The 24,581-nt window shown below is 52.2% G+C and overlaps 1 protein-coding gene across 4 annotated transcripts in view; it reads left to right on the forward strand.

Moving 5' to 3' along the window:
• The window catches only part of nf1a (neurofibromin 1a), a 313,607-nt gene that overhangs the window by 69,053 nt on the left and 219,973 nt on the right, over nucleotides 1-24,581 (forward strand). For all 4 annotated transcript variants that reach the window (XM_059655316.1, XM_059655318.1, XM_059655317.1 and 1 more), the window contains exons 7-12: nucleotides 11,307-11,382; nucleotides 12,697-12,854; nucleotides 17,298-17,471; nucleotides 19,490-19,618; nucleotides 20,297-20,371; nucleotides 23,532-23,663. In XM_059655316.1, coding sequence (XP_059511299.1) covers nucleotides 11,307-11,382; nucleotides 12,697-12,854; nucleotides 17,298-17,471; nucleotides 19,490-19,618; nucleotides 20,297-20,371; nucleotides 23,532-23,663 — 744 coding nt within the window. The remainder of the gene's footprint in view (nucleotides 1-11,306; nucleotides 11,383-12,696; nucleotides 12,855-17,297; nucleotides 17,472-19,489; nucleotides 19,619-20,296; nucleotides 20,372-23,531; nucleotides 23,664-24,581) is intronic.

The raw sequence follows: 24,581 nt of genomic DNA on the forward strand, positions 1-24,581 counted from the left end.
GCTCGCTCTCGCTCTCTCTCTCTCGAGTGCTCGCTCTCGCTCTCCTCGCTCTCTCTCTCTCGAGTGCTCGCTCTCGCGCTCTCTCTCGAGTGCTCGCTCTCGCGCTCTCTCTCGAGTGCTCGCTGTCGCGCTCTCTCTCGAGTGCTCGCTCTCGCGCTCTCTCTCGAGTGCTCGCTCTCGCGCTCTCTCTCGAGTGCTCGCTCTCGCGCTCTCTCTCGAGTGCTCGCTCTCGCGCTCTCTCTCGAGTGCTCGCTCTCGCGCTCTCTCTCGAGTGCTCGCTGTCGCGCTCTCTCTCGAGTGCTCGCTCTCGCGCTCTCTCTCGAGTGCTCGCTGTCGCGCTCTCTCTCGAGTGCTCGCTGTCGCGCTCTCTCTCGAGTGCTCGCTCTCGCGCTCTCTCGAGTGCTCGCTCTCGCGCTCTCTCTCGAGTGCTCGCTCTCGCGCTCTCTCTCGAGTGCCTCGCTCTCGCGCTCTCTCTCGAGTGCTCGCTCTCAGCGCTGTCTCGAGTGCTCGCTCTCGCGCTGTCTCGAGTGCTCGCTCTCGCGCTGTCTCGAGTGCTCGCTCTCGCGCTGTCTCGAGTGCTCGCTCTCGCGCTGTCTCGAGTGCTCGCTCTCGCGCTGTCTCGAGTGCTCGCTCTCGCGCTGTCTCGAGTGCTCGCTCTCGCGCTCTCTCGAGTTGCTCGCTCTCGCGCTCTCTCGAGTGCTCGCTGTCGCGCTCTCGCTCTCTCTCAAGTGCCCGCGCTCTTTTACTCTCTCTCTCTCTCTCGAGTGCTCGCTCTCGCTCCCTCTCTCGAGTGCTCGCTCTCGCTCCCTCTCTCGAGTGATCGCTCTCGCTCCCTCTCTCGAGTGATCGCTCTCGAGCACTCTCTCGAGTGATCGCTCTCGAGCACTCTCTCGAGTGATCGCTCTCGAGCACTCTCTCGAGTGATCGCTCTCGAGCAACTCTCTCGAGTGATCGCTCTCGAGCACTCTCTCGAGTGATCGCTCTCGAGCACTCTCTCAAGTGCTCGATCTCTCGCGCACTCTCTCGCTCTCTCTCTCGCGCGCACTCTCTCTCGCGCACAACTCTCGCTCTCTCTCTCGCGCACACTCTCTCTCTCTCTCGAGTGCTCGCTCTCACTCTCTCTCTCTCTCTCTCTCCCTCTCTCGAGTGCTCGCTTTCTCTCCCTCTCTCGAGTGCTCGCTTTCTCTCCCTCTCTCGAGTGCTCGCTCTCGCTCCTCTCTCGAGTGCTCGCTCTCGCTCCCTCTCTCGAGTGCTCGCTCTCGCGCACTCTCTCGAGTGCTCGCTCTCGCGCACTCTCTCGAGTGCTCGCTCTCGCGCACTCTCTCTCTCGCGCACTCTCTCTCTCGCGCACTCTCTCTCTCGCGCACTCTCTCTCTCGCGCACTCTCTCTCTCGCGCACCTTCTCTCTCGCGCACTCTCTCTCGCGCACTCTCTCTCTCGCGCACTCTCTCTCTCTCTCTCTCTCGCTCTCGTGCTCGCTCTCGCGCTTTCTCTCTCTCTCTCTCTCTCTCTCTCTCTCTCTCTCTCGAGTGCTCTCTCTCTCTCTCTCGAGTGCTCTCTCTCTCTCTCTCTCGAGTGCTCGCTCTCTCTCTCTCTCGAGTGCTCGCTCTCTCTCTCGAGTGCTCGCTCTCTCTCTCTCTCGAGTGCTCGCTCTCTCTCTCGAGTGCTCGCTCTCGCGCTCTCTCTCGAGTGCTCGCTCTCGCGCTCTCTCTCGAGTGCTCGCTCTCGCGCTCTCTCTCGAGTGCTCGCTCTCGCGCTCTCTCTCGAGTGCTCGCTCTCTCGAGTGCTCGCTCTCTCTCTCGAGTGCTCGCTCTCGCGCTCTCTCTCGAGTGCTCGCTCTCGCGCTCTCTCTCGAGTGCTCGCTCTCGCTCTCTCTCTCGAGTGCTCGCTCTCTCGAGTGCTCGCTCTCTCTCTCTCTCTCTCTCGAGCTCGCTCTCGCTCTCTCTTTCGAGTGGTCGCTCTCGCTCTCTCTCTTTCGAGTGCTCGCTCTCGCTCTCTTTCGAGTGCTTGCTCTCGCGCTCTCTCTCTCTCGCTCTCTCTCTCTCTCGAGTGCTCGCTCTCTCTCTCGAGTGCTCGCTCTCGCGCTCTCTCTCGAGTGCTCGCTCTCGCGCTCTCTCTCGAGTGCTCGCTCTCGCGCTCTCTCTCGAGTGCTCGCTCTCTCGAGTGCTCGCTCTCTCTCTCGAGTGCTCGCTCTCTCTCTCGAGTGCTCGCTCTCTCTCTCGAGTGCTCGCTCTCGCGCTCTCTCTCGAGTGCTCGCTCTCGCGCTCTCTCTCGAGTGCTCGCTCTCGCTCTCTCTCTCGAGTGCTCGCTCTCTCGAGTGCTCGCTCTCTCTCTCTCTCTCTCTCGAGCTCGCTCTCGCTCTCTCTTTCGAGTGGTCGCTCTCGCTCTCTCTCTTTCGAGTGCTCGCTCTCGCTCTCTTTCGAGTGCTTGCTCTCGCGCTCTCTCTCTCTCGAGTGCTCGCTCTCCTCTCTCTCGAGTGCTCACTCTCGCTCTCGAGTGCTCGCTCTCGCTCTCTCTCGAGTGCTCGCTCTCGCTCTCTCTCGAGTGCTCGCTCTCGCTCTCTCTCGAGTGCTCGCTCTCGCTCTCTCTCGAGTGCTCGCTCTCGCTCTCTCTCGAGTGCTCGCTCTCGCTCTCTCTCGAGTGCTCGCTCTCGCTCTCTCTCGAGTGCTCGCTCTCGCTCTCTCTCGAGTGCTCGCTCTCGCTCTCTCTCGAGTGCTCGCTCTCGCTCTCTCTCTCTCTCTCTCTCGAGTGCTCGCTCTCGCTCTCTCTCTCTCTGTCTCTCGAGTGCTCGCTCTCGCTCTCTCTCTCTCTCTCTCTGTCTCTCGAGTGCTCGCTCTCGCTCTCTCTCTCTCTCTCTCTCTCTCTCGAGTGCTCGCTCTCGCTCTCTCTCTCGAGTGCTCGCTCTCGCGCTCTCTCTCGAGTGCTCGCCCTCGCGCTCTTCCCTCTCGAGTGCTCGCCCTCGCGCTCTTCCCTCTCGAGTGCTCGCCCTCGCGCTCTTCCCTCTCGAGTGCTCGCCCTCGCGCTCTTCCCTCTCGAGTGCTCGCCCTCGCGCTCTTCCCTCTCGAGTGCTCGCCCTCGCGCTCTTCCCTCTCGAGTGCTCGCCCTCGCGCTCTTCCCTCTCGAGTGCTCGCCCTCGCGCTCTTCCCTCTCGAGTGCTCGCCCTCGCGCTCTTCCCTCTCGAGTGCTCGCCCTCGCGCTCTTCCCTCTCGAGTGCTCGCCCTCGCGCTCTTCCCTCTCGAGTGCTCGCCCTCGCGCTCTTCCCTCTCGAGTGCTCGCCCTCGCGCTCTTCCCTCTCGAGTGCTCGCCCTCGCGCTCTTCCCTCTCGAGTGCTCGCCCTCGCGCTCTTCCCTCTCGAGTGCTCGCCCTCGCGCTCTTCCCTCTCGAGTGCTCGCCCTCGCGCTCTTCCCTCTCGAGTGCTCGCCCTCGCGCTCTTCCCTCTCGAGTGCTCGCCCTCGCGCTCTTCCCTCTCGAGTGCTCGCCCTCGCGCTCTTCCCTCTCGAGTGCTCGCCCTCGCGCTCTTCCCTCTCGAGTGCTCGCCGTCGCGCTCTTCCCTCTCGAGTGCTCGCCCTCGCGCGCTGCCTCTCGAGCGCTCGCCGTCGCGCGCTGTCCCTCGAGCGCGCGCCCGCCCCCCGGCCCCGTCCCCCGAGCGCGCGCCCGCCCCCCGGCCCCGTCCCCCGAGCGCGCGCCCGCCCCCCGGCCCCGCGCCCTCGCTCCCTCGTGCGCTCGCTCTCGCCCTGCCTGTCCGTCGAGTGAGCGCCCTCGCGCGCTCCCTTTCGAGTGCGCGCCCTCGCTGACTCGAGTGCGCGCCCGCACCCTCGCCCTCTCCCTCACCCTCACGAGTGCGCGCCCTCGCCCTCTCCCTCTCCCTGTCCCCCTCGAGTGCGCGCCCTCGCCCTCGCTCTCTCCCTCTCCCTCTCGAGTGCGCGCCCTCGCCCTCTCCCTCTCCTGCTCGAGTGCGCGCCCTCGCCCTCTCCCTCTCGAGTGCGCGCCCTCGCCCTCTCCCTCTCGAGTGCGCGCCCTCGCCCTCTCCCTCTCCCTCTCGAGTGCGCGCCCTCGCCCTCTCCCTCTCCCTCTCGAGTGCGCGCCCTCGCCCTCTCCCTCTCGAGTGCGCGCCCTCGCCCTCTCCCTCTCCCTCTCGAGTGCGCGCCCTCGCCCTCTCCCTCTCCCTCTCGAGTGCGCGCCCTCGCCCTCGCCCTCTCCCTCTCCAGTGCGCGCCGTCGCCCTCTCCCTCTCGAGTGCGCGCCCTCGCCCTCTCCCTCTCCCTCTCGAGTGCGCGCCCTCGCCCTCTCCCTCTCCCTCTCGAGTGCGCGCCCTCCCCCTCTCCCTCTCCCACTCGAGTGCGCGCCGTCGCCCTCTCCCTCTCGAGTGCGCGCCGTCGCCCTCTCCCTCTCGAGTGCGCGCCGTCGCCCTCTCCCCCTCGAGTGCGCGCCGTCGCCCTCTCCCCCTCGAGTGCGCGCCGTCGCCCTCTCCCCCTCGAGTGCGCGCCGTCGCCCTCTCCCCCTCGAGTGCGCGCCGTCGCCCTCTCCCCCTCGAGTGCGCGCCGTCGCCCTCTCCCCCTCGAGTGCGCGCCGTCGCCCTCTCCCCCTCGAGTGCGCGCCGTCGCCCTCTCCCCCTCGAGTGCGCGCCGTCGCCCTCTCCCCCTCGAGTGCGCGCCCTCGCGCTCTTCCCTCTCGAGTGCTCGCCGTCGCGCTGTCTCTCGAGTGCTCGCCCGAGCGCGCCCCGGCCCCGTCCCCCGAGCGCCAGCCCGCGCCCTGTCCCCCGAGCGCGCGCCTGCGCCCCGGCCCCGTCCCCGTCCCCCCAGCGCACGCCCCGGCCCCGTCCCTGTCCCCCGAGCGCGCGCCCACGCCCCGGCCCCGTCCCCGTCCCCCCAGCGCGCGCCCCTGCCCGTGCCCCGGCCCCGTCCCCTGTCCCCCGAGCGCGCGGCCCCGTCCCCGTCCCCGTCCCCGTCCCCCGAGCGCGCGCCCCTGCCCGTGCCCCGGCCCCCTCCCCTGTCCCCCGAGCGCGCGGCCCCGTCCCCGTCCCCCGAGCGCGCGCCCGCGCCCCGGCCCCGTCCCCGTCCCCCGAGCGCGCGCCCGCGCCCCGGCCCCGTCCCCGTCCCCCGAGCGCGCGCCCGCGCCCCGGCCCCGTCCCCGTCCCCCGAGCGCGCGCCCGCGCCCCGGCCCTGTCCCCGTCCCCCGAGCGCGCGGCCCCGGCCCCGTCCCCGTCCCCGTCCCCCGAGCGCGCGGCCCCGGCCCCGTCCCCGTCCCCCGAGCGCGCGGCCCCGGCCCCGTCCCCGTCCCCCGAGCGCGCGCCCGCGCCCTGGCCCCGTCCCCGTCCCCGTCCCCCGAGCGCGCGCCCGCGCCCCTGCCCCGTCCCCGTCCCCCGAGCGCGCGCCCGCGCCCCGTCCCCGTCCCCGTCCCCGTCCCCCGAGCGCGCGCCCCGTCCCCGTCCCCCGAGCGCGCGCCCCGTCCCCGTCCCCGTCCCCGTCCCCCGAGCGCGCGCCCCGTCCCCGTCCCCGTCCCCCGAGCGCGCGCCCCGTCCCCGTCCCCGTCCCCCGAGCGCGCGCCCCGTCCCCGTCCCCGTCCCCCGAGCGCGCGCCCCGTCCCCGTCCCCCGAGCGCGCGCCCCGTCCCCGTCCCCCGAGCGCGCGCCCCGTCCCCGTCCCCCGAGCGCGCGCCCCGTCCCCGTCCCCCGAGCGCGCGCCCCGTCCCCGTCCCCGTCCCCGTCCCCCGAGCGCGCGCCCCGTCCCCGTCCCCGTCCCCGTCCCCGTCCCCCGAGCGCGCGCCCCGTCCCCGTCCCCGTCCCCCGAGCGCGCGCCCCGTCCCCGTCCCCGTCCCCCGAGCGCGCGCCCCGTCCCCGTCCCCGTCCCCCGAGCGCGCGCCCCGTCCCCGTCCCCGTCCCCGTCCCCCGAGCGCGCGCCCCGTCCCCGTCCCCGTCCCCGTCCCCCGAGCGCGCGCCCCGTCCCCGTCCCCGTCCCCCGAGCGCGCGCCCCGTCCCCGTCCCCGTCCCCCGAGCGCGCGCCCCGTCCCCGTCCCCGTCCCCCGAGCGCGCGCCCCGTCCCCGTCCCCCGAGCGCGCGCCCCGTCCCCGTCCCCGTCCCCCGAGCGCGCGCCCCGTCCCCGTCCCCGTCCCCCGAGCGCGCGCCCCGTCCCCGTCCCCGTCCCCCGAGCGCGCGCCCCGTCCCCGTCCCCGTCCCCCGAGCGCGCGCCCCGTCCCCGTCCCCGTCCCCCGAGCGCGCGCCCCGTCCCCGTCCCCGTCCCCCGAGCGCGCGCCCCGTCCCCGTCCCCGTCCCCCGAGCGCGCGCCCCGTCCCCGTCCCCGTCCCCCGAGCGCGCGCCCCGTCCCCGTCCCCGTCCCCCGAGCGCGCGCCCCGTCCCCGTCCCCGTCCCCCGAGCGCGCGCCCCGTCCCCGTCCCCCGAGCGCGCGCCCCGTCCCCGTCCCCGTCCCCCGAGCGCGCGCCCCGTCCCCGTCCCCGTCCCCCGAGCGCGCGCCCCGTCCCCGTCCCCCGAGCGCGCGCCCCGTCCCCGTCCCCGTCCCCCGAGCGCGCGCCCCGTCCCCGTCCCCGTCCCCCGAGCGCGCGCCCCGTCCCCGTCCCCCGAGCGCGCGCCCCGTCCCCGTCCCCCGAGCGCGCGCCCCGTCCCCGTCCCCGTCCCCCGAGCGCGCGCCCCGTCCCCGTCCCCGTCCCCCGAGCGCGCGCCCCGTCCCCGTCCCCCGAGCGCGCGCCCCGTCCCCGTCCCCGTCCCCGTCCCCCGAGCGCGCGCCCCGTCCCCGTCCCCGTCCCCCGAGCGCGCGCCCCGTCCCCGTCCCCGTCCCCGTCCCCCGAGCGCGCGCCCCGTCCCCGTCCCCGTCCCCCGAGCGCGCGCCCCGTCCCCGTCCCCGTCCCCCGAGCGCGCGCCCGCGCCCCGTCCCCGTCCCCGTCCCCCCAGCGCGCGCCCCTGCCCCTGCCCGTGCCCCGTCCCCCGAGCGCGCGCCCGCGCCCCGTCCCCCGAGCGCGCCCTCGCACCGGCCCCGTCCCCGTCCCCCGAGCGCGCGCCCGCGCCCTGTCCCCGTCCCCGTCCCCCGAGCGCGCGCCCGGGCCCCGGCCCCGTCCCCCGAGCGCGCGCCCGCGCCCCGGCCCCGTCCCCGTCCCCCGAGCGCGCGCCCGCGCCCCGGCCCCGTCCCCGTCCCCCGAGCGCGCGCCCGCGCCCCGGCCCCGTCCCCCGAGCGCGCGCCCGCGCCCCGGCCCCGGCCCCGTCCCCGTCCCCCGATCGCGCGCCCGCGCCCCGGCCCCGTCCCCGTCCCCCGAGCGCGTGCGCGGCCCCGTCCCCGTCCCCCGAGCGCGCGCCCGCGCCCCGTCCCCGTCCCCCGAGCGCGCGCCCGCGCCCCGGCCCCGTCCCCGTCCCCCGAGCGCGCGCCCGCGCCCCGTCCCCGTCCCCCGAGCGCGCGCCCGCGCCCCGGCCCCGGCCCCGTCCCCGTCCCCCGATCGCGCGCCCGCGCCCCGGCCCCGTCCCCGTCCCCCGAGCGCGCGCGCGCGGCCCCGTCCCCGTCCCCCGAGCGCGCGCCCGCGCCCCGTCCCCGTCCCCCGAGCGCGCGCCCGCGCCCCGTCCCCGTCCCCGTCCCCCGAGCGCGCGCCCCCGCGCCCCGTCCCCGTCCCCCGAGCGCGCGCCCGCGCCCCGTCCCCGTCCCCGTCCCCCGAGCGCGCGCCCCGTCCCCGTCCCCGTCCCCCGAGCGCGCGCCCCGTCCCCGTCCCCCGAGCGCGCGCCCCGTCCCCGTCCCCGTCCCCCGAGCGCGCGCCCCGTCCCCGTCCCCGTCCCCCGAGCGCGCGCCCCGTCCCCGTCCCCGTCCCCCCAGCGCGCGCCCCGTCCCCGTCCCCGTCCCCCCAGCGCGCGCCCCGTCCCCGTCCCCGTCCCCCCAGCGCGCGCCCCGTCCCCGTCCCCGTCCCCCGAGCGCGCGCCCCGTCCCCGTCCCCGTCACCCGAGCGCGCGTTCCCGTCCCCGTCCCCCGAGCGCGCGCCCCGTCCCCGTCCCCGTCCCCGTCCCCCGAGCGCGCGCCCCGTCCCCGTCCCCGTCCCCGTCCCCCGAGCGCGCGCCCCGTCCCCGTCCCCCGATCGCGCGCCCGCGCCCCGTCCCCGTCCCCGTCCCCCCAGCGCGCGCCCCTGCCCCTGCCCGTGCCCCGTCCCCCGAGCGCGCGCCCGCGCCCCATCCCCCGAGCGCGCCCTCGCCCCGGCCCCGTCCCCGTCCCCCGAGCGCGCGCCCGCGCCCCGTCCCCGTCCCCCGAGCGCGAGCGCGTGCCCCCGTCCCCCGAGCGCGCGCCCGCGCCCCGGCCCCGTCCCCCGTCCCCCGAGCGCGCGCCCGCGCCCCGGCCCCGTCCCCCGTCCCCCGAGCGTGCGCCCGCGCCCCGTCCCCGTCCCCGTCCCCGTCCCCCGAGCGTTCGCCCGCGCCCCGGCCCCGTCCCCGTCCCCCGAGCGCGCGCCCGCGCCCCGTCCCCGTCCCCCGAGCGCGCGCCCGCGCCCCGGCCCCGTCCCCGTCCCCCGAGCGCGCGCCCGCGCCCCGGCCCCGTCCCCGTCCCCCGAGCGCGTGCGCGGCCCCGTCCCCGTCCCCCGAGCGCGCGCCTGCGCCCCGGCCCCGTCCCCGTCCCCCGAGCGCGCGCCCGCGCCCCGGCCCTGTCCCCCGAGCTTGCTGAAAGAAGACAGAGGGTGGTAGTTGATGGGACATGTTCATCCTGGAGACCAGTTACTAGTGGTGTACTGCAAGGGTCAGTGTTGGGTCCACTGCTGTTTGTCATTTTTATAAATGACCTGGGTGAGGGCGTAGAAGGATGGGTTAGTAAATTTGCAAACGACACTAAGGTCGGTGGAGTTGTGGATAGTGATGAAGGATGCTGTAGGTTGCAGAGAGACATAAATAAGCTGCAGAGCTGGGCTGAGAGGTGGCAAATGGAGTTTAATGCCGACAAGTGTGAGGTGATGCAATTTGGTCGGAGTACCCAGAAGGCAAAGTACAGGGCTAATGGTACGATTCTTAGTCGTGTAGATGAGCAGAGAGATCTCTGTGTCCATGTACACAGATCCTTGAAAGTTGCCACCCAGGTTATCAGGATTGTCAAGAAGGCATGCAGTGTTTTAGCTTTTATTAATAGAGGGATCGAGTTCTGGAACCAAGAGGTTATGGTGAAGCTGTACAAAACTCTGGTGCGGCCGCACTTGGAATATTGTGTACAGTTCTGGTCACCGCGTGATAAGAAGGATGTGGAAGCTTTGGAAAGGGTGCAGAGGAGATTTACTAGGATGATGCCTTGTATGGAGGGAAGGTCTAACGAGGAAAGGCTGAGAGACTTGAGGCTGTTTTCATTAGAGACAAGAAGGTTGAGAGGTGACTTAATTGAAAGATATAAAATAATCAGAGGGTTAGATAGGGTGAATAGGGAGATCCTTTTTCCTAGGATGGTGACGGCGAGCACGAGGGGGCATAGCTTTAAATTGAGGGGTGAAAGATATAGGACAGATGTCAGAGGTAGTTTCTTTACTCAGAGTAGTAAGGGAATGGAACGCTTTGCCTGCAATGGTAGTAGATTCGCCAACTTCCGGTACATTTAAGTCGTCATTGGATAAGCATATGGACGTACAATGAATAGTGTAGGTTAGATGTGCTTGAGATCGGTATGACAGGTCGGCACAACATTGAGGGCCGAAGGGCCTGTACTATGCTGTCATGTTCTACGTTCTATAGTGTCAGACCTCCTGAATTTTCTGGCACTTTCTGCATTTGTTTCAGATTTTCAGCGTTTGCAGTTCTTTTTATAATGGTGATGCTTGTGGCTGGGACTTAGTCGTACTCATAGAATAGTGCCTGGTAAATAATATTAGCATGTTCCTTGGCTAGTCTGTGGGACAGCTCTCCCAGTTTTAGCATAAGCCCCCAGATCTTGGTAAAGAGGAGGGAGATGATCTCCGAGTTTATTTGGTTCCCAGATGAGTTGGAAGGATTTTTCACGAGAATTTAGACATGGCTTTTTCACCACTGTCCATTTATTTTGGCAAATGAACTGATTGATCGGAATTGCGTTGGATTTTTAGTTTCATCGGTATATTGCATACACTGAAATTCACAATTGATATTCTTCCCAGGAATGTAGCAAGATCCTTGCACCATTGTCTAACCAGTGAAAAATTATGTCCAAAACAGTCTCATTCTGTATTTTGATGATTTGTTCAAATCAGTCGCCTGACATACAACACCAGATTGGAAATCTTAAAAGTGAAAACTGCACTGAATGATCTCATTTCATCCTGAATGACTGTCTTGGCAGTAAATGTTGCCTCTGGCATCAGCTTTGCTTCAGTTGGTAGCCTGTTGGCCTTTGATTTCATTCTTGCTCCAACGGCTTGAGTATGCAATGTTGCTGGATTTGGACTCGAGTGTAATATTGAAGGAGTGTTGCATGGTGGTATAGACTTTGAAAGGAACCAAGCGTTGATTTGAACACAGATGGTTTGAAAGATCTCGGATCTTATTACGAAAATACTTGATCGACTGGCTGTTCTTTATCTGTCAATCAACATTACTGAAATAGGTTATAGGGTCATGAGTACATTGCATTTGTGGGTGGTTGCAAATGCTGCTCGCTCATCTATGTTAGATGTCTCTATTGCAACTAACTGCACCATGTAGAAAGTAATTACTTTACTGTGAAGTACTTTGAAATGTCTTGACACTGCAAGACACCGTATAAATGCAAGTTTCGTTTGGTTACAGTTCCTGCAGAAAAGAGGCCAAGTTTTGGTCAGTGTCTTTACTCATTAAGATCTCCTTGGAAGCAGCAATTGTATGCATACCTGCTACCTGATGTGTCCCCTTCCTAGATTTGCACATTCCCATCCTCTAACTTAAATATTCTTTCTGTATGAAGTGTTTCAGCAATTGATAGAGCTGAACCTTATTTAAATGGTGCATCTGTTGTGTTTGATTGTGAGCCATAGTTGGGCCTTGAGATAACTAATTTCTTGTATTGTCCCAAATTTATGTGCAGGGTTCCTCCTATGTCATAAGTTTTCTGCATGCCAATAGAAATGCACCAACTTCAGCCCTACTGCTATCAGTGATGTCGGCCCCTGTGGATTGCAAGATTTTCATCTTTTTCAAAAGACAGCATTTACCACCTGAAGATATTAAAATGTTACACATCACACATCAGTGCATTTTATTAGTTGCCGCAGTCTTTACAACACAAGTGCAGTTTCCATAGTTGTCTGCCGATTCAAATGCTACGTCCTACTTGTGATTTATAATTCATTCATTTAGTTGAAAGTTGAAAAACTTTACAGCATTTAATCACTTTCTTTATACCTGTAGGCATTTTGGAATTGGGTGGAAAACTATCCAGATGAGTTTACTGTGCTGTATCAGATACCCCAGCGTGACCTGGCAGGTAAGTAATGCCTAAAAGTGATGCTAGTGTCTTAAATACTAAATGTTTCAACGGAGCAGTTCATGCTGTTGCTAGAAAGTCGATAATGTTGGAGTGTTAAGAGTTGTACTGTTAAAACTTTTTTCTTTGCATATTGTAGTGCTTTTGTTGACATCTGTTTGCAACCTCCTGCTATTCTGTGAATTACACCTCTCACTTGAATTGCAACTTGAATGTACAATACCAATCTGGGTGGTGTAGGGAGATTTCAATTTCAATACCTTTCCCCAATCTGATTTTATGGAAGTGCTTGAAGAATTTACTCTTGTGACACTCTGGGTAAACAAATGGTGAAATAAGATTAACCAAAGGACAAATGCACAATACTTGCTTTGAGCAACTCAAAGAAAGCAGCAGTTGAAAGTTAAAGCTAACCGCCATCACCTCGGGACAGGGCAGGGCAGTGAGTGTGTGGTTTTGCTAGGATCTCCCACATCCTGAGAACACAGATTAAAAAGGAAGAAAATGTTATTGTGGCTAATGATGAAGAAACATCTCGGTGCTTCGCACAGTAGTTTGCATTTGGAAGCCATTAATTGAAGCAGGGTGCAGCTTTATGACAATGTGTTCACAAATGTTTGGCTGAAGATTTGATATTTGATGTGTATTACAGCTTGATAAACAGTTAACTTTATTTACCATCATTTTTATTTTGTTTGCTTTCTTGCAAAAAGTGAGATTCAGGAAAAGAATTGTTGAAGTTAAACTCTATAATTTGCTCACATGTCATTTGTTCACTACATGAAAGGGAAAACAAAAATGCCTGTATCTGGTTCAATAAAATGAAATAGTTTTGTGTCATTGATTACTGCCACAGATGGCAAGTGTATTCAAGGCACTGAATCTGTTCTTATATGCTGTCATCTTGTGTTATGCGTCCAAAAAATACACTTGAGTATTAACTTCGTACTGCAGCCTTTTGTGGTTTCACTACGTTCATAGTATTTACTACTGATGGCCTAAGCAGGTGCTTTCTCTCCGTGGATGTGGAACAGTTGTGGAGTGTCTGTTTCTTTTAAATCAAACGCTCTGCGAGACTTTTCTGCATGCTTGCGTTGATCGATTATAGTTTATTTTTCACTTAATTTAGAATTATTGTTGAATTTGTGGTTGATCCACTTTCTGGAGTATTCAATTTAAAAAAAACTCAAACTATCAAAATATTAGACTCGCTACCAACACAGTTGGTATCACTTGAATGCATTTTTATCCTTTGCGCATCTTTTTCTTTTATTTCTCTCTTACCGTAACATCCCACAAAACCTTCCATGAAAGATTGTTCGGAGAAGCTCTTTGACCTTGTGGATAGCTTCGCTGAAAATGCCAAACGGAAAGCAGCGGTCTGGCCTTTGCAGATAATCCTCCTTATCCTCTCTCCTGATGTTCTGCAGGACATCTCTAAGGAAGTGGTTGAAGAAAGCAAAGTGAACAAGGTAATTTTGGCTAATTTGAAGATGCTGGCACTGATATGCAAGCTGCCATCACATGGATTTTATTTGGTTGCTCTGTCGGTGACGATAGTATGTGTCAGAAAGCTTTTAACCAAAGAAAACATTGTAGCTAAGTAAGATCACATTATTGTTTCGAAACCATTTGTGCGACTTCCATCATCGGATAGTGAGTTACAAGAATTCTGGCTAATTTTCTACTTATAAAGAACTGTAGGCCCTTGCTGTCATGACCACAAATCTGCAGTTGGTCAATTTGAATGTGACTGGGATCCGAGGCTCCCATAATCTAAATTGCCTAAATGAAGCATTACACTTACTGAAGGCCAACACATATCATAAAATTGGTTAGTCATCAGGAAGCCTGTCAAATTGTTTTCCTGGATGTATTAACACTTATTTAGCTTATCCTTTAAGAGCAAGATAATAAATTACATATCTATTCTAGTTAGTTTTGTGCATTGATCACCAGTGAGCAAACTTGCCCATTGAAATGAAAGTGCTGGTGAATTGAAACCAAGACATTTGAGGAAACAATAAATTTTTCTGTGCTTCTGTTTCCGTCATCTTAAATTATATTGTCCACATGGTTAGATATTGTTGCAAAGCATTGGTGGAGCATAATTTCAGCAACACCACAGCATCAGTAGGTGTTGTCCTGTCAGGAAGTATAGATTACATTGGGAGTGATGTATAGTCCTTGTGAGTTTATAGTTTGGGAAGGTTGGTGCAAGAAGGGTGGAGATGCTTTTGGCTTGCTTTTTTTTTGGCTTATAGTTTGTGAGGTTTCTTGAACAGGACAAATTGAAACCCAGGATCAGGGATCCTGTTAGGTTTGTTTTCGGAGACCCTCACGGACTTGATGCAATAACAAGACGCTGACCTGTTTAGAGAAACACAAATCCTTTATTACAAAGCAAGTACAAGCCGTGGAGGATCACCGTACTCGACGCGGCACAGAGTGCAGAGTCTCGTAAGCAATTCTTCCTGAGCAGTGGACAGTCCCCGCTTTTTATACCTTATCGAGTGCATAATACATAAAGCAATTTTACATCTCACAATGCCATGATGCATGAAACAATCACTATGTCGGACAAATTACATGATATAAAAACAATTACTACATCAAAAACATAGAGAGCAGGACGTATTGATCATTCGTGAAGTGACTGCTAACGGCAGGAAGCGATTTCAAGTTGCCCAAGTGACAGAATGGAATTTTAAGCCGCCTAAGTGTCTGGCTTGAACAAAAGTCAGTGTCCTGGCCCCTTTAACAGAAGCAGAAGTTACACACTTGACAGGATTTCAGAAGTCTCTTAGCTTTTACAAACGCTTCCCACCTAATCTTATTTGAAACAGTTTCCACATACCCCTGTGCAGGAAGATTTACCAAGTTTATACCTAATTCTAGTCGGGCAGGAAGTTTTAAGGCAGTGTCTGCATACCTCTGTGTAAGCAAATAAAGAGCATTATATTATAGAGAATATAGTAATCAATGGGATGTTATCCAAATAACATTTCAGTCCAACACACCGAGAAGAAAGAGTGAGATCACAGGAAAATTAAGTTTATTGCTAGGTGACATCTACCAACTTCTGATCTTTAGAGAGGTAGAGACAGACCAAGTATGTAACACCAGAAACATAACCTTTGGCCCACCTCGTCCATGCCGACCAGGTTTCCTAAACTGAACTAGTCCTATTTGCCTACATTTGACTGATCTAAAGTCCTTCTAAAGCTTTCCCATCCATGTACTCTACCACTTCCCTGTCAGCTCATTCCGTATTTGTGCCATGCTCTGTATGGAAAGCATGGCCCCTCATATCCCTTTTGAAATCTTTCCCCTCTCACCCCTTCTCATCTATCTCTGGACTCGTCTACTGTGGGGAAGCGACCTTGGCTATTCATCTTAACTGTTGGTCATGATGTAATAAACCTCTATAATGTCACCCTTCAGCCTTCTGTACTCCAGGGGAAAAAGTCCAAACCTTTCCTTTATAAGTCAAACCTTCCAAACTTTAACATCCTTGTGAAACCTTTTTGCACCCTTTTCAGTTTAATCACATGATTACCATAGCAGGGTGACGAGAATTATGTGCAGAATTCCAAATGTGGCCTTAACAATGTAAAGCTGTAACATGACATCTCAACTTCTGTTCTTAATGATCTGAGTGATGAAGGCAAGTGTGTCAAACTGCTCCCTCACACCCTATCTACCTGTGTTGCCACTTCCAAAGGAACTATGTACCTGCATCCCTAGGTGTCCCTGTTCGACAACATCCTCAAGGGGCTTATCATTGTGTGCAAATCATGCTGCGGTTTGTCTGAGCAAAAACAACACATTGCATTTATCTGCATCAGACTCCAGCTGCCATTCCATTGGCTCAAGATCCCATTGTACACTTGGATAACTTCACTTTCCACTATATCACCAATTTTGGTGTCACCCGCAAACCACGTAATCATGCCTCGTGTATCCTACTTCAAATCATTAAAATAAATGATGAAAATTGGAGCGAACACTGTTGGAGCAGAACTGCTAGTGACAGGCATTTTCTTTAAGAAAAGAGCCCTGCACCACTACACTCTTTCTCCTATCATCCAGCCAATTTTGTATCTAATTAGCTAGCTCTCCCTGGATCCAATTTGATCTCACCTTATTAACCGGTCTGCTATGTGGTACTTATTGAAGGCCTTGCTAAAGTCCATGTAGAAAACACCTACTGAAAGGCCCTCATCTATCACTATGGTCACCTCTTCACAAAGCTCAGTTGTGATTTCTAAGGGAATCCAGAGTTATGGGAAGAACAGGAGAATGGGCTTGTGAATAATCTCAGTTATGGTGAAATGGCAGAGCAGACTCATTGGGCTGAATGGCCTAAATCTGCTCATACGTCTTGTAGGCCTACAGTCTATTTACAATTCAGATCTGCATTTCTGTGAAGATGGTCCTGTGCAGAACTCTGTTGTTTTTGAAATAAAAAGAGGCAAGTAGTGGAAGATGAGTCATCCCAACACGCTTCTTCACGAAACATGCATTTGGAAGGCTGTAGAGTTCTGCCTGTGGGTTGTTTGTACCACAGATGTGGATGAGCACTTGAGGAAAGGGAAGAATAAGTAAGACTGACTGGGAAAATTTATTTCTAGTTTTGACAATGTTGTCTTAAATAACTTGAAGTGCACTTTTTTAAACTTCAAATCGTGCTGTCCAAAAAGAATGATTTGTTTTCCAAAAATGCTGCTCATATTGTATATTTACTGCTTCCGAATTGTGACAGTTCAACTATTATTTATCTTTGTTGCCTCTGTGAATGAAATTGTGTGATTGATTCCTCAATGTGATTTTTCACTGTTGTCCTCTTTAACAGTTGAAAATGAGGACAAACCTGTTATTTTTTTTGAAATTTTCATTCAAGTTCAGTCATCTCAAATGAGAAATCAAGTTGTAATCTGCCATTCAGATTAGCTATTTCAGATTAGACAGTTATTAGCTACGCTTAGTTTAAAAATTCAAATGACAAGGAGTGCAAATCCAGGGTGACTCACCCTCTGTCATCCTGAGGATTTGAGGATCCTTACTTTATCACTCCATCATTTAGAAATTCAAAAAAAAGTGCATGTTGCAATGACTCTGCTTCACATTTTAAAATGTATCTTCAACAAGAAAGGGCATTTTGTTATTATAACTGTTAACAGAATGACTAAACATCTAGAGAGTAGCAGTATGCTGAATCATTGGTGGCAGTTTCTTACATAACCATGACACACATGTATTCTGGATTGTACGATCTTTGGTTCATGTGAAACCGCTTCAGCTCGGGAGTAGTCATCTGTGTTATTCCAACAAATCTTGGATTCTGAATTTTCTCTAAGCCAGCAGTCCTGAACCTGTAAGGAAATGGGTTTTGGTATCTCATGAGAGAGAGTTTGAATTTTAAAAGCAGAAGTAATGTTAAAATCATGACAACATTTTTTTAAAACATAGCTTTTGATGGAGTGTTTGAGGCTGAAGCTTTTTTGTTGATTTTCTAACGGAAAAACTACAATTGGCATGATTGTTCCCACTATGCATCCCTCAAATGTAATGCAATATCTGGAGCAATTCAGGAAAAAGAAACAACAGTCTTGTTCCTTTCCCTTCTATCCCAGTTCAAATGTGTATCTCGTTTTCTTCTTTGGAGAACTTGGTGGCCTAGTTTACCCTGCTGATCTTGGGTTCAGAGCCAAATGACACACATACTGACTTTGTTCACAAGTTGGCTTCAGTTTTTAGCCTTTTTGTTTTGTTGCAACTTTTATTTACTTTTTGTAATGCAGTTTAATTTTCCAGTGGATCTGATTCAAGGCTAAAGAAGGATGTGTTTGTAAATTGTTCAAAGTCACCCTTATTGATTGTCTCACTCCTTCCTCTTGATGATCTTTGCACAGAAGTTATTCTTGGATAACTTGAAGAAAGCTCTGGCTGGTCATAGTGGTAGTCGGCAGCTAACGGAGAGTGCTGCTATAGCTTGTGTTAAACTTTGCAAGGCATCTACGTACATCAGCTGGGAGGACAACTCTGTCATCTGCTTTCAGGTTCAGTCCATGGTTGTAGATCTAAAGGTATGGATTTTCTGCTCTGTCTTAATTTGTTGAATAATCACCAGTAGATGAATTGAGGATCAGATGGTAATAAGCATGGGATCCAATGTCTGTAAGTTATTGAGACAGACAACTGTTTCTTAAATAAGACTGTACCAAGACTAGACAGCATAGCTTATTTCTGCATGTGTGTGCTGCACCATTGAAATGAACGGTGAGGGTTCTTGCTCACAAGTTGCTGGCATTTATTTGGGCAATTTTAAAATTTCAACTAAGATTCATGTTCTTTTTAACAATCCTAAGTAACTAGGTAGAAATAAACATCAACAATTGTGAATGAGCGATAGTAGGAACTGCAGGTGCTGCAGAATCTGAAATAACAAGGTACAGAGCTGGATGAACACAGCAGGCCAAGCAGCATCAGAGGAGCAGGAAGGCTGACATTTCGGACCTAGACCCACCATTGTCTGAACAAGGGCCTAGGCCCGAAACGTCAGCCTTCCTGATCCTCTGATGCTGCTTGGCCTGCTGTGTTCATTCAGCTTTATACCTTGTTATCCCAACAAGTGTAAATGTCAGGTTATCCCTCATTCTTGATTAGAGATTGGTACACTGTGCAAGTGAATTGCAGAGGAAGAGAGGGAAACAACTTGGATTTTGGCTTGGCTCACCAATTCTCCATAGTTGGCATGAGTTCAAGTCTAGCAAAACACTTTTTTTTGAAGACAGTTGTTACTTCTTTGCTTCCTTCATTAAGCCAAGTATTCTGACGTGAAAAGCAGATATGAGGAGGTATTACAGGAGGAGTTTAATGAGTTTTGTCACCTCTGTTCACACAAGTGATATCACAGTGCATTTTGTCTTGTTCAGCACGGAATTAAAGTACACCTTACATGTTGAAAGTTGAGCTGTTCTAACATACAGTGCATTGTTGATCTTCTGTAGTTTGCCACGTTTGCCAGAAAGTTACTGATGAGTTCAGAGTCTGAGGCCTTTACAATGATATACGCTTAGATCAAACACATCTTCCTAATTCCTGTGTTCCCCCGCCCAGCCCAAATGCACCCCATCCAAACTATATTTGAAGACCGTGTGAGAAACCTATCCAACAAATTTCCGTGTTGCCAACATGTCCTCACATAAGGCTAGAAAAAAAGCTTACATTTCACAAGATACTTGCTGCAGACTGCTTTTAAAAGAGTATTTAATTTGGAAAAAAGACACAGTATCTACCATTCTCCAGGAGGTGGACAAGCGGTCTGTTTCTCAAATTCTTTAAACAAATCAAAAACAAACCCCCCTGTGTCTAGTTTTAATCGGGAAGGCACCTAACATCTATTTATGACTTCCTGGATTTTCTTACATGGCATGTCGTCTTCTTTCTGTTACCCCTTCTGCTCCTGCTCCTGCCCCAGCCCAAAGAATTCACCTTACCCCTCTTGATGTATCTCATTTCTCTTTGGCAGTTATCCTTTTTAATTGCTTGTTTAATAGTGAGGTAAAGGCATAAGAGCATGATTTATCATTTTCAAGTTATTGACAAAATGGACGTCTTAAATTAGTTCAACGAGTAGAATGCTGAAGACGTCATTATCTGCTTGCTCTCGTTCTGAAATGATGTGCGACAGTCACTTGTTTAATGATACATTGCCATTATTTTAGACAAGACTGACCTAAGTGGTTATGTCATACAAGGCAACTGATGGGCAAGTCTAACGTTGGGGATACAGACATTGAAATACATTGAAACTTTGACCAGGTTAAAGCCAAGACTACATAACTGACTTAAATTCCCAAAGTGTAGGAAAGTCCACATTTGAAGTTCACACAATGCACAATGTTTGAAGAATAGGGTAGGACAGAATTGAGAGAATGCAGCTGCAATATTGCCTTTCTCCTTTAATTTTTCTCTTTAACTGGGAACTTAAAAACTGATCCAAAAAAACAACTTGCATGAACTTCTCCTGATCATTGCATTAGATTGTTGCATCTGTAGTTCTTTGTTTCGGTAATTGCTTTGGTCTGTTGTTACTTCACAGGCCCTGTTGTTTAATCCTAGCAAGCCTTTCTCCAGAGGTGCTGGCAGCCAAAGTGCAGATGTGGACCTCATGATAGACTGTTTTGTTTCCTGTTTTCGTATCAACCCTCATAATAATAATCATTTCAAGGTATCTAACTAAATGCTCATTCTGCTTTGGAAAAGTTCCATTCAAATTACTTGATGTGTGAGGGGATCGTGTTTTAGAATATGTTATGAGAGTTCAAACTAGTTATTATAACACTGACATGAGTGTGAAGACTTCCTGGAAAAAAGATATCTTTGTTGCTGGTGCAAATGAAGTGTATTAAAATAACGATGGTTCGAACTTTTATATCCGTTACTGCTCTGATGGATGTTGATTCTCCGGCTCAAGTTCTAGCATTGAACCAAGGGTGATGTAACTGATGGGAATTGGAATCTTAACTGCCCTACATTTTTGACCTAAAAGAAATATAAAGGGTGAACAGTGCTGAGGACACAATGTGAAAAATAATCTTGTTTTATTTAAATGTCTGATTTAAAAAGTCATTTTTAAACTACTCTGGAGGAGATTGCTGTTAGCCATGCTACATTTTATTATTGTGCTACAGCAAGGTGGTTTTTCATGATTTTATTTCACAAGTGGCACTTCAGATAATACTAAGAGCCAATAAAGAAGTATTCACATCCCAAATAGACCAGATTTGCTGGCTTTGTGGGAGGCTACTTTGTGAATTCTTGAACATTTTACGGCAATCTGGCATAGGCACAGTTTTGATTTAGATTTCACTTTCATACTGATGTCAAGTTCTATGTCTTGTGACAGGTCTGTTTGGCTTCTTCCTCTCCTCCAACCTTTCACTATGTGTTGGTTAATTCACTGCACAGAATTATTACTAATGTAAGTATTCCGTAATGTGGAACTGTGATCTTTTCAGTTGCATAATTGGATTTGAATGGTTGCTGTTGATGTAATTCACAAGCTTCTAAATACTACTTTGTGGTGAAGGTATGATGTGAATTATATTAATTGTGCCTTTTATAAACACGTCATCGATTTTCAGTTGGTTTAAATTTGTATATGTTGTGAAGATTTCTGGCGTTGCACTTTGAATTAGATACCTTGTTAAATGGGAAGGTTGGGGGCAACTCTGTCAGCACACCATCATTTTAACTGGCACACAATAAAAGGCCTTCCATCTCTTTTCACTTGGAAATTAATAATAATATTGGGGCACCCTCCAAGCTCCTGAGTAATCTGCTTGTCCTTTGTCTAATCTTGGCGGTTTTGTGTTTGGGACCAATTTTGTCAGAAAAGAGCTAGAGTACTGACAGTTTAAAATCAAAGGTCAAATGATTAATGCACAGCAGATGAGCAAGCAACGATAAAGAGGAAAGAAAGGTTCACATCTTTACAAACTCATGAAGGCTGATCTTAGGTCTAAGGCTTAGGTATCCTTAACTGTTGCTCAGTAGCAGTCAGTTTACCCAGCACAGAATCTCAGTTTGAGAGTTCTATGTACCCAGGTTCTCCATTCATCCTTTAGGGGAGTTCTGTTGAGATTCTTAAATAGTCCAAAGGTTAACAAGCATCTCTGGTCCAAATCGATTGGAAATTAGATTCAGAGGTTGCCAAGGAAATATTCGCTGTCCTTAAAAAGGTGAACAAACAATGTCTTCATGTGGAAGCAGCTTTGAAAGATTCATTTATTGTTTCTCAGGCCATGATCATAATTTCAATAATTTAACTATCCTTCTAAGGTTTTCCTTGACCGTAGCAATCTTTTAAACAAAAGTGTAAATATTTGACAAAATCTGGCTGTTATTATTTTTGCAAAAATTGATCAATGAACTTGCGTATTTTCACCTGTTTACAGCACCATTGAACATTAATTAAAAATTGCAGATTTAAACATTGGTTTCAGTTTTCAACACACTTTGTTATATTTCCATTACTTCATTAAAATTAGATGAACTTCAAATCAGCGGCAATAGACCAATATATGAATTGAAAATGATACTGGTGACAAACGGAGAACATTTGAGCTTCTCAGACATAGCAGAGCTATGTTCTGGGTGAAGAGTGCTTCAGATGGTGCTCTTTTCCAGCAGATGTTGGGGAGGAAGTAGAGAAAATGAGGGTTTCATGAAAGTCTGGTTATGGAAGCTGGAAATGTGGAATCAAAACAAAACACTGAACATGCTCAGCAGCTAAGGCAGCGTCTGTAAAAAGGCAGTGTTAAAATTTCAGGCTGAAGATCCTGTGTCAGGATAGTTAAAGATTGTTACATAATTAATTAGCACCAATGCACTTGGGCAGATAGTTTGCTCAAGATTGCCACATTCTCCTTGGAGAGAGGTGTATGAGTTCCAGTATAGTGATTATACTGCGTGAGGGGATTTGATTAGAAATGAGAGATTGCTGAAGAAAGCTAATTGACCTGTGACACACGTGCACCTCCTAGTGGTTGACAGTGGCATTGATTATGACTTGACACAAAGCAGACTTAAATAGAGAGAAGAAAATCTGTAGCAGTAAAATAAATCAGAAAAAGAGGCCTGGGGAAAGTGAATTTTCTTTTCTTCAACAGGAGGGTTAGATACAAAAATGCTTGCATTTGAATGTTGAATCCTGTAAATGATCAAGTATGAATTGTGGAAGTCAATGTGTCCAGCAAACAAACAATATGGACATAAATATTTTCTTTAAACTACATAAACCAGTGCAAGCCTGTAGTGTAGGTCATCCAGCAATATTTTTGACTCCACAATCAGTAAGATTTTGCTTTTGCCTGAAACATTGACTTGACAATTAAACATCCGGTGACTGAGATTGTCATGAGCTATAATTTTTTAAAATAGCATTATAGTTTTCACAGATGTCTGAACTAAACACAAGACTGAAGATATCTTGAACTCATGGCAGTTTTTCAATGATGGCTTATTTGATTTGCTGTGCTGCCTTTCTGGTTCTCCTATGGCTTCTGAATTCGGGTAATTTAAGCCTGGGAGCACTTTCCATCTATCAGCACTGCTTGAATACAGCTTGATTACTTCCTGATGCTGAATAAACAAATAGTCAATCCACATTTCCTGTACTGATTTCCTCCTACACACACACACACAGACACACACACACACACACAGACACACACACACACACACACACACACACACACACACACACACACGCGCGCGCACACACACGCAATCTACGTCTGCCTAAGAGAAAATTAGTCCCTGGTCTTGCATTAATGCATTTGAACGGGAAAGGCCTAGTCTTATCTATTTGTATTGCTTTGCAAATCACTGTAATATGACAGTGAACTTGAAGTATAAAGAAAGCAACTGCACCCTTTTGATTAATGAGAAACTGCTGAGGAAATGATTGTTGCACATTAGTGGCGTTCAATTATGTTATCCCCTTCAGATGAAAGGATTTAAAATGGTAGTTTCTTCGTGAAAATGCAGCTATCACAATCAATCTTGGAAGCAAATTGGGACACATTTTGGTCAGTGACTTCCATTCAACTTGTGGGATCTGTTGAAAAAGCAGAGGCCTAAGGCTAATGTTCTTTGAACATACGATAGTTATTAACAGCATTGCTAAATGCTACCAAGTTAGTTGGAATACTGGCCTTTGATTTCGAGGAACTAAACTTGAATTAATCCTGAACTCATGCTGATTTTGTAAGTAGCTATGTAATATTCTGATTGCAGTTCTTTGTAGGGGCAGGTTCACAGCACAATTGACACTGAGAATTCAGTGAAGAACGTGTGGATTGGGGGGGTGGGTGGATGAAATGGTCTTGCACATGTAACAAAGACCTGCAGGGCAACAATAGCATTCAAGGTTGTACAGGTGCAAAGACCCTTGTCTGCCCTTTTTTTTAAAGGAATGGTACATGAACACTTTGAATCGTGAAGATTTTAGTAGGAATAAATGTGAGGTCGTCATTTAAACGCTATGTGATAAATTGTGTCTCATTTTGTTATCTTGTTTCCTTGCTCCTCACCACCTACACCCTCCAAAACCTACCTCCATTCATTTACATTTTCAGTCTGCAGTGGATTGGTGGCCTAAGATCGATGCTGTGTACTGTTACTCAGGCGAACTTAGAGGCATGTTAGCGGAAACTTTGAATCGGGTGATGCAGAGCTGCAGCACGCACGCTCCCTTGCGTATGACATCGGTATGCCCGTTTACCAGTTTTTTTTGTATTGTTTGAATGTTTCCATCATACCATTTCTGTAGTTTTTCCATAACTGTTTGTCTGGGAGATGTAGTTTGTAGCACAATTTTATTTTGAACCATGCATCCCAAATAAAAATAAACCTGCGAATTTGCAACTGTTACAATATATCGGAGTCTAAATATTTAAAAATTCAGTGGGATACAAGTTGTCAATGGATTTTACTCTGAGCCTGGGGAGTAATTTTTGTTGATCAATTCTTCTCAGTGTAGTCAAGGTAAAGTTCTCGATTTGGTTAAGCATTATATTTTTGCTGCAGTTGAATGTACAAATTTGTGGATATTTTCCATCCACCTGGGTTTGGAAAGGAGTAGTTCCTTTTTTGAGAGAAGAGGAAGGAACATTTTTGGTTCAGGTTTTGCAGGGTACTGTTAAGTATTGGATAGAAGAGTACAAATACTTGTCATGTACTAGGACAGTTAGTTTTTAGTATGGTAACTCATGAATAAAAAAAAAATCTGAAACCAAATTAAGGAGAAAATTTAAACGTTTTGAGTAGACGAGCGCAAACTTGACAAGATGAAATGAAATATTTTGTATGAACTAATAGATTTACATATTAGTCAAGAGTTGCGCATTTTGAAACCATGTGCACAGTAGTGATTGTTTCATAGCATAACCTTTAACACAAGCTGGAAATCCAAGATGTTTTACTGGAAGTTGGGCAAGGCTTTTTGTCCTTGTAGATACATTTTTTTTTGCCTCCCTGAGAGGAAACTATGCATAATATAATTCATTAAGTACCGTTGCCCTCTTAAATAGTACTTTATAGTCTTAATTCTAAAGTTATTCTTTCTGTCCACATCCTTCCCATCTGAGATGTCAGGTGCCTAAATCCCAGATGTCCTCGACAACAGT

Source organism: Stegostoma tigrinum, chromosome 27 (assembly GCF_030684315.1).
Source record: "Stegostoma tigrinum isolate sSteTig4 chromosome 27, sSteTig4.hap1, whole genome shotgun sequence".
Classification (NCBI taxonomy): domain Eukaryota; kingdom Metazoa; phylum Chordata; class Chondrichthyes; order Orectolobiformes; family Stegostomatidae; genus Stegostoma; species Stegostoma tigrinum.